The 12483-nt window shown below is 33.3% G+C and overlaps 2 protein-coding genes across 5 annotated transcripts; one reads left to right on the top strand and one right to left on the bottom strand.

Moving 5' to 3' along the window:
• Window positions 1–3158: 3158 nt before the first annotated feature.
• Window positions 3159–3898, top strand: LOC109193489. Its single transcript, XM_019344328.1, has 2 exons — window positions 3159–3372; window positions 3443–3898. Exons 1-2 carry the CDS (start codon window positions 3259–3261, stop codon window positions 3827–3829), a joined length of 501 nt encoding a protein of 166 aa, XP_019199873.1. The 5' UTR covers window positions 3159–3258; the 3' UTR covers window positions 3830–3898.
• A 427-nt stretch (window positions 3899–4325) lies between these two features.
• LOC109193474 (putative G3BP-like protein) lies at window positions 4326–10449 on the bottom strand. 4 transcript variants are annotated; one of them, XM_019344308.1, is made up of 10 exons: window positions 10346–10445; window positions 8585–8862; window positions 7386–7583; window positions 6560–6860; window positions 6238–6470; window positions 5922–6102; window positions 5525–5640; window positions 5360–5425; window positions 4906–4969; window positions 4326–4806 (listed from the first exon to the last, which is right to left on the bottom strand). In XM_019344308.1, exons 3-10 carry the CDS (start codon window positions 7572–7574, stop codon window positions 4565–4567), a joined length of 1392 nt encoding a protein of 463 aa, XP_019199853.1. In that variant the 5' UTR covers window positions 7575–7583; window positions 8585–8862; window positions 10346–10445; the 3' UTR covers window positions 4326–4564. The 4 variants fall into 4 exon arrangements, with proteins under 4 accessions (XP_019199853.1, XP_019199852.1, XP_019199855.1 ...); XM_019344307.1 differs by lacking the exon at window positions 8585–8862 and having other exon boundaries at window positions 10346–10449; XM_019344310.1 differs by lacking the exon at window positions 8585–8862 and having other exon boundaries at window positions 5360–5422; window positions 10346–10449.
• Window positions 10450–12483: the final 2034 nt, after the last annotated feature.

Here is a 12483-nt window from a genome sequence, read left to right as displayed (position 1 = left end):
CCTCAAATCTTACCTTGATATGAAAAAATAGCAATTTGAACATTTTTTTCTTTCTCAGCAGTCATCACACATCTAATTATTGTGCATTTGTGTTATTTGAACAGGAAGAGGCTGAACTAGTGGACTAGTAGTCTGTTGATTCATGAAGTTGTGGTAAATTGTAATTTGGACAATCTAATTTTTTTTAAAAATGTAATCTTTTTTATATTTCATATGGTGTAATTATGTTTCAGATTTTCAGTTTTTATATATTTTTGTAAGTTAATTCACTAATTGCAAGTTCTAATTTGTAAGTTGTAACACTTATGTTTTGTATTATTTTTTTTGAATCCGAACAAAAAAAAAAACCGACATTTGATTAAAATCGTCCGAACCCGAAATTATAAATATCCGACGATTTGATCTAATTAATAAACGGATTGGATATTTACTATACTAATAAGAGCCCAAGAGAGTTAGACTTATAATGGGTAGAAAAAATGGCAGTCAAATTTGTTAATCAAATGAATGGCTCAGATTGATCAGATTTTAAATTTTTCCTTAAGATTTCCTAATTTATCCTTAAAGAATATGATTATCCGTTAACTTTTTCGTTAAATATTATTTTTTCCGTTAATTTCTGTTAGTTCACCGTTAATTTACTCATTGATTTCAATAAGAAAGGTCTCAAGTTCGAACCTCATCCCAATCAAAGTTGGCATAATTAGTACTATATTTTACTCTTATTAAATTAAATAATAATTTACTAGCTACAACAAAAAATAATACATATGCATTTCTTTAATTTAGAATTATGTGTCTACAATGTCTTTATTCAAAAAAAAAAAATTATTCATTAACAATAAATTAAATAAGAGAAATAATTTCATTAGTTATATTGTCTTTATTTTTCTCCAATATAAAAATTCTTTACATTCAAATTTATCAATTGATTATATTCGCTACATTGTCCCTACAATGTCTTTATTAAAAAAATATTATTCATTATCAATAAATTAATTAAGAGAAATAATTTTATTAGTTATATTGTCTATATATTTCTCCAATGTAAAAATACTTTACATTCAAATTCATCAATTGATTATATTCACTACATTGTCTATTATCTTTTTTTTGTGCACTATTTTTTAATTAAATATCAAAGTTATAATACAAAATAATGCTATATATTTATTTACCAAGTATTTTATTAATACCATGAAAAAATTAAAAAAAATATAATTAATAAATTCAATCATATTAACTACGGGATTTGTTGGCAAAAAGAGTATTCAAATCACACAACAAATTGAAATCGGAACTACCTCGCAATGTCCTTGTTTCACAATCAGCAGTTAGCGGTTAGCGTTAGCAGATTATATTAGAGGATTTGACCAACGAATTATATCAACGGTTGGTAAAAAGATATTTGAAAAAATTACTTGTTTAGATTAACATGTAAAATGACCTAAGGGTATAATAATAATAATAATAATAATAATAATAATAATAATAATAATAATAATAATAATAATAATAATTGTTTTAAATATATATATATATATATATATATATATATATATATATATATATATATATATATATATATATATATAATTAAGCCAATCATATTAACTACTTTGGGGGATTTATTGAGAAAAAGAGTATTCAAATCACACAACAAATTGAAGTGGGAAACTACCTCGCAATGTCCTTGTTTGGCAATTAGCAGTTAGCTCTTCAATATTAGTATATATTTAATATTAAGCTCTTCAATATTAGTATATATTTAATATTTTATGCCCTAATTTTTATTTGTTCTCCCTTATGTCTCGTATTTAGTTTCAATCATACCAATACAATTATAATATTGACAATTATAATCAATCTTGACTTCATTAGCTTGCATTTGTAAACTTAGAATTACCTATTTAAATACGCAAATTCAACATTCAATTATCTATGCATGAACAATTCCAATATAATCTTGTCTTAATATACTTTAAAGTACTTATTAAAAAAAAAAAAAACATTGGGCATAATCCCAATCGCGCAATACGCGTAAAAAACTAGTACAAAAATAAAAGCCGAAAGCCGAACGGGTTGGGGTTGGCGGTTCATACATCGGAACGGTATGACGTACACCCCTAGAGCTAAGCTTTAGAAAATTAGGCATGGGTTGGGCCTGCTATATAAATCATAAGCCTAAGTCTATATAAAGGCAAATTATTATGTGGACCCGGGTCCAAAGATACACAATTTACATACTAAATGTTCACAATTTACCTTTTAAAAATTCACAATTTGTGATGACCATCTATTGTATTCACAAAATCTCAAAACTTAGAAACACAATTTATATTCCAGATGTTCACAATTACAATACTAAAAATAACAATTTAGGACCAGTGTCCATCTTGTCAGGTCAACACTGGTCCATGGTATAACCCTTCGTAGGCTTTCTGTTAGGCTTAAGCCTAAGCCTATAATTAGTCTGTCTTGACTTGAAACTTTTTTAAAAGCCTATTTAATGTAGTCTGACCTGATCGGCGACCATTTGTCGTGTTTGGAGAAGGCAAAAACAAGTTGCCTTCTCCGGCAACTAGTTGGTCGCTTTTTCCAGTCATTGGAGAAGGTGACCAGTTGGTCCGCCTTCTCCAGTCGACTGGAGAAGGCAACCAACTTGGTTGCATTCTCCAAACGCGATCAACAATTGTTTGACGATCGCCAGTGTTTGTCTCGAAATCTAGTCGAAAATTCGTTGGAGACTGGCTGGAGTTATCAAAGGGTCGTAGACATTGGCCGGTGAGTTGTCCGAACCATAGTGACTTGCAATTACAAGTCACCTACTGGTTTCTGAGCTTCAATGCTTCAAAATAATATGTTTATGGATTTAACTGCAACTTTTGAAAATTTAAAGGCATAATTAACATTTTGAGTAAAATTTAGGGACTTATTTGAACCATTTTCCCTTTCATAATTATTATTATTATTATTATTTTTGAAAGGCCCTTTTATAATTATTAGTTGATGTTAACTGCACAAAAAAACTCTGAATTTTGATATTAATATTTCCTACATAAGAATGGGGTAAGAGTGCAAGTGCATGACCCACGAGAGAATAGGGTGACCAATGATGTGGCACCACGTTGACAATCCTAAGCAAGAATATAATCCACCCCAGCTTGCTTTGATTGATACCAGCCATGTGTTTGTGTGAGATCCTTAAGGGCAAAACCAAGCAGCAAATAGTGCAGACCGGAGAGGAGAGATTGGAATATGATGATGATGGCAAAAACATGTGTCTCTGCATCAAACTCACCACTTCTCATTCGATCCATGGCTACCCAGAAGCCAATCCCCTCGGCCACAACAACTGTTAGCTCCAAAAAGGTCAGCAAAGTTTATATTTCCAAGATTCATAGTGTAAACACAGTTAGTAATATTGTTCCCAAAAATGCAGAGTGGAACAGGAACAGGAACAGGAACAGTGAAGCTACTCACAAGGGTGGAGCAGCTGAGGCTGCTAACCAAGGCAGAGAAAGCAGGGCTATTGTCAGCGGCCGAGAATTTTGGGTTCTCGCTATCCGCCATTGAGAGACTTGGGGTGCTATCCAAGGCAGAAGAGCTGGGAATTCTATCAGCAGCTACTGACCCTGGAACCCCTTCAGGTCTGTTCAGCCTCAGCCTGGGATTGCTAGCTTTGGGCCCTGTTTGTGTGTATTTTGTGCCTGAGGAATACCCTTGGCAGATTGGTATCCAGGTTTTGGTAGCTTTCATCTCTGTTCTTGGTGGCTCTGCAGCCTTTGCTGCATCAAATCTTGTATCTAATTTGCAGAAATCAAGTTGAGCTAAAGATTGTTGGTAATAAATGTAGAAAGATTATGAAATATGCAGTTGAAAGTTGGTTGTATGCTTACTTCTCAGTGGGTCTTTGACTATCTGATTGTCATATTCTACTCAACCAGTCTTCTCGAATCGAGCAAGGGCTAAACTCGGCTGACGCTCAACAATTTGACTATCTGATTGTCATATTCTACTCAATCAGTCGTCACAAATCGAGCAAGGGGCAAACTCAACCGACGCTCAACAATTTCCCTATCTGATTGTCATATTCTACTCAACCAGTCGTCTCGAATCGAGCAAGGGCTAAACTCGGCCAACTCGGCTGACGCTCAACAATTTGACTATCTGATTGTCATATTCTACCCAACCAGTCGTCTCGAATCGAGCAAGGGCTAAACTCGACCAACTCGGCTGACGCTCAACAATAACTTACAGATTAGAAAAGAGAAACAACAACCCAACAATTATCCAGCTGCAATTCCACAAGTATGATACACAGATTTCACAGAAAAAAAGGAAATGCATTGAGATTATTTTCCATAAGAAATTCAATGATCACATCTAGGTATTCATCTTAACTAGATTTAAAATAAATTTTAAAAAAAAAAACATATGACTCAGCAAAAACCCTGAGCATCTGCATATGTATCTTGTCTTCACTACTCCACAAGAATAAACAGGGGGTGGGTGGGTGGTTCATAAAAAGTTGGGAGTGCAAAATAAGTTATGGTCTCTCTGACTATGCAGAAACAGCATTTTTGTTCATCCCACCTTGACGACCGTTCTCATTCTGATCCACACGTCGGTAGGTTTCCACGTTGCGGCCGCCAGGGCCCTTTGAACGAATGGAGAACTCGGCTTGGTTCCTGAACTCATTTCTGCCATAGCCTCTCCCACCACCAAAGTTTCCACGGCCCCGGAAATTTTCATTTCGAAATCCACCTCTTCCTGAAGGGTACCTCCCTCTTGAATTGCTGACGACTGCAAAAAACACATCTTGTTCTTGTCAGAGGAGCATTTTTCAAAATCACAATCGAGGTCCACTTAATTTTTTAAAAGAAATTGAATTGCACAACTTGCCTCGGGTGGTAGTTCTCTTTTCCTCAACCACAGCTTGCCGACCTCCTATTGTTATTGGTGAGGACTGAAATAACAATAAAATTGTATGAGACACTGGAAGGTGAGACAAAAGGTAGCAATCATGGTCGTTCCAAGGAAGCATTAATACTTCATACACAATTGTTAATGTACATGTCTCCATAAAGTTTTTAGTTGTTTCCTGATCCTTGTATTTTGTAGAAGCACAACATATTCGTGAAAAAAAAAAAAAAAAAGCTTTCTGTAACTTACTATTTATTGACCTCAAGCAAATAACGTGAGAGGTGAGACTTGGAAAGCAAAACTAGGTTCATATTAGATTACAGCATCCAACAGACACATTAGTCACTCATAATTCAGTGAATCCCAAAATATGGTAATGCTAGATAAAGCGAAAAGATTAACCTAACAGTAGCATGGGGTATAAAGACCTTACCTCTATTGCATTTTGCATAGAACTATTTGACTCAAATTCCACAAATCCAAAGCAAAACCCCTGCTGCTGAGTACAAAGAGAACACTTGTAAACTCTAAGAAAATTATATACGGAATATAAGTTTGGATGAAAGGGAAAATTGCATAGTACATATCAAAACCAAACCTTGTTACTTCTGACTTGAATACCATTGCGTTTAATGAGTCCAAATTTCTTAAAAACCTCCTCAAGTTGTGCAGGAGTTGCATTTGAAGGCAAATTCCGTACATAAATGGAGTAACCTACAATTTTTAAGACATATGAAGTTCATTAAACTTACAACTGGATAAAATAGCAAAGTTTCATGATATTATTTCTAGAATTTTTTAACGAGTAATGCTATACACCCCTAATTTTTTTTCACCCTACATTTTTTCCCTCCTGACTTGGCATCATTTGATTGGTTTAAATTAGTGGTTGGTTAGCTTATTCATGGACACCCAATGATTAGGAGCCACATCAGGAGGGGAAATTTAGGAGGGGTAAGAAGCATTTTCCTTTTTTAACTACTTTATCTAGATACCTTCCTCATGGGCATCGTAACTTTCAGGAACATTATCATTCGAAGGGGGAAATGAGTCTTGTGCAGGTGAAGGCTTTTCAGATCCAACTGCCTGTTGATCAGACTTTGCAGGTCCAACTTGGGTGCTACGTGTTGGAGCATAGGGTATGATAGTACTGGTAGCTGCCTTAGTCACCTTCACCTATATGAGATTTGATGCAAAAATATTTAAGCTTGTCAAGTTTCCACAATTTGAAAGGAAAAAAGAATATTAAGAATGAAAGAAAAAAAAAAAAAAAGGTTGCAATAAGGGTGAGAGGGAACTTGAAATACTTACTATAGATGCGTAAGATTTCTTCTCATCTTGGGCTGCAGATGGATCTGAATTGTCAACAGCACTTGTTTCATTTTGACTTTGATGAGCCTGAGGCTCATTAACAACCTCCTCTTCGATAACTGATCCTTCTTCCTCATTGTCAGAAGGATCACAAACTTCTGCACCATTCTGTTCCTCAGATGGAGCAGTAGTTGCAGGATCAAATGTAGAATGATCAGGAACATGGATGGGCTCTGGAAACAAAGATCAAAGGGCACTTAGTTATGGATATTTATGAATAGATATATGTTTCTGTCATTTATTTGAAGAACGTGAACAAAACCTGGATCAGATGGCAAAACTGCTGGAGGAGCATCATTTATACCATTTACTGATGTAGAGTTATTCTCCAGTGATTCATTCTCCTCAACATATCGAAAAATGTCATTTAGGACAAAGTAACCCTTCTCTTGTGGAGCTAAAAAGAATGTTTGTGTAAATTTCTTGCTCACGTTGTCCTTTCCAGTTAAGCATCCTGTTACTAAAAGAATAACCCCTGCCTGGTGAGAGTCCTGAGCATCCGCAGTTTTTATCTCTGCCTTGTAGTTCTTCGAATCCAAGGACAAAATTTTTTCATTGATTGCCTATCAAGTTGAATGTTACACAATGAGATAAATTAAGACAAAAAATATCTCAAATTCTCAATGCTCTACTTTTACAGTGATATTGAAACCAGTACAGATAAAAATAAGATGCATTAGGAAAACCTGATATACTCTGTAGAACGTAAACTTATTACATAGCCAGATGCAATTTTTTTTTTTAAAGCGGTTGAAATCAATTCTTAAGCAGACAAGAGAACTGTTTGTTCACAATGACAAGCAAATCACTATAATAATGTGCTGAAAAATATTAAACAGTGTTAGACGACGAATATGCTGAATAATATTCTAATGGATTTTAATTATTTTTCTTAAATCTCCTAGTGCCAGGACAGGAATTCTCTTATTTCTTCACTTCTATTGTGGGTTTGGGGGATGTGAGTCATGAAGTTCAGCGCATGACAAGAACCCAGTCAGTCCAAAAGAAGTTCAATCAGTAATTATAAAGATAGTGGTTCCAACACATTATGCATTATGTGCAATAAGAGAAATCAAGAAAATACGTACTTGCATAGTTGTCACAGATGATATCATGCCATTTGGTTCTTGCCTGCTTAGGATACTTGAATCATGATAAAATTTGTAAACTAGCTCGGGAGAATGATGTAGGATGTGATAGTACTGTTCTACAAAGGCATTACCAACTATTTGGGCACTTGGAACAGTAGAAGCAGGACATTCTGTCTGCGTTGCCATCTAAATGACCTTCAACACAACATACAACACAATAGAATAATCTAAACCAATAAGTGAACAACCACAACTTCAAATATAAGAAAATTATAAATTTGTAATTGAGGCATTGAGGCATGAACTTGGAATACTTACATTTAGAGCAGTAGAAACTTTTAAATCTTAATAAAGTGCATAAATTCAGCTTGATGGTAAAGTTTGCAATAGTTAAAGCCTATGGCTCTTCATAACTTACAAACTGATCAATCCTTATGACATAGACTCATAAGTATCTGAATGATTCGTACTCACATCTTAACGTGGAGTACAATATAATCTTCACATTTAACTTTCGAACTAGGACACATTATTAAAGAAACAACCAAGGTCATAACTTACATAACCTTCTCATGATTAAATTCATATTATATTAAATCTTAGTAACTGGACATTGATAATTACTAACTAAAAAAGTAAAATCAAGAGGAAAATCCCACCAATTGCCATATGTGCAAATTGAATACAGAGGTCTATAACAACAGATCTTCAACAATTAATGACAAATCAGGGGAATCCATTTCCCAAGAAAACCAATCCTTAGATTTTCACTCTTCATTTTCGGTAACCTTTTTCATTCTAATCCCATTATTTGACATAACTACAAATGTAACCAGTTCAATACTTCGATATATCTTTATACAAATTTTGATCCGTTTAACCAATCAAATGATGTTTTAAATACATAGAATTATACAAAAGAATGAAAAAAAAAAAAAAAAAAAAAAAAAAAAAAAAAAAAAAAAAACCAATTAATTTCATAGATCCAAAAATAATCAAACCACAGAAACAGATAAAATCAACCATCTAACTAAAATATAATGAAAACAAAAACCCAACGGAGAGAAGAATAAAAAAATCATTTATCAGTTGAAACTAAAGCGTAAATCATACAAGTAGAAGACAAAGCAGAGTTCAGTAATAAAGTGAAACAAATTTAATAAAATAAAAATAAAAGGAATAGAAATCTAAAACACCTGTCACTGAGTGATTTGGGAATTCAATCAATCAATTGCAAAAGAGAGAGGAGTACAAATATGACAAGTATCTGATACTTTATAGCCGCGTTGTTGAAGATGAGGTCGCCCTAAAAAGTGACATTTTGTTGTAATTTGTAAATATATATGCTTACAATAGCGGCGTGTTTGGATCGATTGTTTTGGGTATTCAGTCAACTGATTGTTAAAGAGAGAGGAGTACAAATATGACAAGTATCTGATATTTTTATAGCCGCATTTTTTAAGATGAGGTCACTCTAAAAAGTGACATTTTGTCGTAATTTGTAAATATATATGTTTACAATAGCGGTGTGATTATTCCACTTTTTGTTTGTCTCAAATAATATCATTTTAGTAAATTGTAAATATATATATGTCATAGTGGTGCATTTAGTAAGTCGTAAAACTATAATTTTTGCAAGTCGTAAATATATTTGTCATATGGAGCATTATGCACGGATGGATTTTACTAAGTTATTGCAAAAAAAATTAAAAAAAAAAAAAAAAAAAAAAAACAATTGCATTTAATCTTTTATTTTCTTCCATCATCCACCAAACAACATAAAATACATCATATCAATGCTGGGATAGAGGATCAAAGATTGAATGTGAGAAGGGTCGTCTTGCAAAGCCCTTTTGGAGGAGGCGAGGAGCCCAACAATCCTCATGAATTTTTTGCTCAAAGAAGTGGAAATTAATGTTTGGATAGTGGATCGAAGGCCAAATGCGAGAAAGGTGCTCTTGCAAAAAGCCCACGGATAGCCCAACCCTATGAAACCCTTAACTCCAGACTGCAGATTGCACAAGCCCAACCGGCCAACCCTAATGTGTCGTAAATCATTCAAACTCATTTGGGATAAATCATAAAAATGTAGTACACCAACATCTTTACCTAATAGAAAGGACACTGGTTATACCTCTACTACTACTCCACAACAAATGAACATGGCCGATTTCTAGACTTATCCTTGGGCAGGATAGTGAAACCTAACTTGTGGATTCAAGTCTCAGTGTCTCACCATGAGACAAAGACAAGCATCTCGTTTATGGTGTTTCTCTCATTTGTATGGAAGATTCAACTATAAATCAAGATCCCAACTACCAAAGCATGTGAAGAACCAAGCTTCATTTACCTGTACTGTAACTATGCCCAAGTACTTAGTCATTCCACACTTAGCCGAATGTTCACTCACCTTTCACTAAGGAGAAGACCTTATTTGATACGACTACCCAGAAGACCAATTCCCAGAATTTTCACTCTTCAACCTCTGTAACATTCTCATTCTATTCCCATTATTTGATATGACTATCCAATTTCTTACAAGCATACCCAATTTGAGGTATCTTTATAAGAATGTATGATTCAAAAAACCAGTCAAATGATGTTTTTAACTACAAATAATTATACAAAGAACAAAGAACAAAACACGGAAAGGATTTAAAATAATAAAATAAAATAAAATAAAATAAAAAAGCTAATCCATTTATGAAATCGATTAATTTCATTGATCCAAATAATCAAATCACAGAACCAGATAGATATGACTATAACCCAATGCCCACTAACCAAAATATCATGAAAACAAAAACCCAATGAAGGGACGAATCAAAAAGCTAATAATTTATCAGTTGACATTATAGCGTAAATCACACGAGTAGAAGAGATAGCAAAGTTCAGTAATTATACGAAACAAATTTATAAACAAAATACAAATAAAAGAAATGGAATTCGAAAAGTACCTGTTACTGAAACACTGGAGTGATTCGAGTGTTCGTTCGTTAGAGAGAAAAGAGTACGAAAATGCTGAGTAATTGATGTTTTTATAGCAGCGTTGTGGGAGATGAGATCACCCTAAAAAGCGACTTTTTGTCTAATAATAATAATAATAATAATAATAATAATTATTATTATTATTATTATTATTATTACTATTATTATTATTATTATTATTATTATTTGAGGCGAATATCTATATCTATAAATATATATGGAGAACAAATTAAAAATGATACAATAATTTATATCTATAAATGCAGTTTTCCTTCTTAAGGTGCGTGGTTTTTGTGTTTAAGGTGTGTGAGTTTTGTGTTTAAGGTGCATGTGTTTTGTGTTAATGAGAGTATTTGTTTAAATTTAAGGTGCGTGATTTTTGTGCTTAAGGTGCGTGAGTTTTGTGCTTAAGGTACGTGGATTTTGTGCTTAATGTGAGTAGTTGTTGAAACTTAAGGTGCATGATTTTCCTTCTTAAGGTGCGTGATTTGTATGCTTAAGGTGCGTGATTTGTATGCTTAAGATGCGTTAGTTGGGTGAAACTTAAGGTGAGTCATTTTAAAACTTTAGGTGCATGGCTTGTGTTCTTAAGGTGCTTTGTTGTGTGCTTAAGGTGTGTGGTTTGTGTAATTAAAGTGCGTGGTTTGTGTTCTTAAGGTGCTTTGTTTGTGTGATTAAAGTGCGTGATTTGTGTACTTAAGGTGCGCCATTTAATGCTTAAGGTGTGTCAACCGCACAACCGCACGGGAAGCCTATACCCACACCTGAATCGTTCTATATATATATATATATATATATATATATATATATATATATATATATATATATATATATATATATATATATATATATATATATATATGGAAGGGTTAAGGTGCGGGTATAGCTTCCCGTGCGGTTGTGCGGTTAGATCTGAGCCCTTGATCAAATCTAGATCAACGGCTCAAATTAATGAAAATAAAAAAAATAAAAAAATTAAAAAAAAAACGCGTGTCTGGAAGTAAGAAGCATAAGCTAAAAATGGCGCACCTTAAGGGGTTGTTTGGTTCACGGAATGTCAGATTACCTTAGGAAATGTTAGATTGCTGGGAATGTTAGATTCCTGTGTTTGGTTAAAATTGGGGTATGTAATATAATCATGTTTGGTTTAGGGTTATCTTTTATACACACTATAATATCCTTATGTAATATAATCATGTTTGGTTTAGGGTTATCTTTTATACACACTATAATATCCTTAACATATTTTCATATAATCATATATTTTAATAAATTTAAAAATTAAAATAAATAAATAAAATAACGGTATCATATATAATTACATGATTTTAAAATATTAACTAAAATGTTGAACTTGAGAAACAAAATTATTTTATATGCTAACATAACATAATAAAAATAAAAATATATATAATTACAAAAATAATTTTGTATATATATATATATTAAACTAACATAACCAAGGTTATCTTACATTACCTAAGATTTTGAAGGGAATCACATTCCTTTCAAAATCCTATGTGGAGGGAATGTGACATTCATTGGGAATGTTAGATTCCCTAAGATAATATGAACCAAACACCGGAATGTGAGCTTTGGAATGTCACATTCCTTGGTTATGTTATATAACCTGAACCAAATGCCCCCTAAGTGTTATATCTTAAGCACAAACTCACGCACATTAAGTACAAAACTCACGCACATTAAGCACAACCTCACGCACATTAAGTACAAAACCCACGCACTTTAAGTATTAACTCATAGACCTTAAGTTTCAACAACTACTGACATTAAGCACAAACTTACGCACATTAAGTACGAAAACCACGCACATTAAGCACAACCTCATGCATATTAAGCACAAAATCCACGCACATTATGTATTAACTCACAGACCTTAAGTTTCAACAACTACTGACATTAATCACTAACCTCACACACATTAATCACAAATCCTATGCACATTAAGCACAAACTCCACTCACATTAAGAACAAATCTCACGCACCTTAAGCATAAAAGCCCACACTTTAAATTTTAATTAACAACCACTCACATTAAGCGCAACCTCACGCACATTAAGCACAAAACTCACGCACCTTACGCAC

This window comes from Ipomoea nil, unplaced genomic scaffold (assembly GCF_001879475.1).
Source record: "Ipomoea nil cultivar Tokyo-kokei standard unplaced genomic scaffold, Asagao_1.1 scaffold1895, whole genome shotgun sequence".
In the NCBI taxonomy this organism is placed as follows: Eukaryota; Viridiplantae; Streptophyta; class Magnoliopsida; order Solanales; family Convolvulaceae; genus Ipomoea; species Ipomoea nil.
The sequence above is the reverse complement of the archived record's forward strand: the minus strand, read 5'-3'. Positions and strand labels throughout refer to the sequence as shown.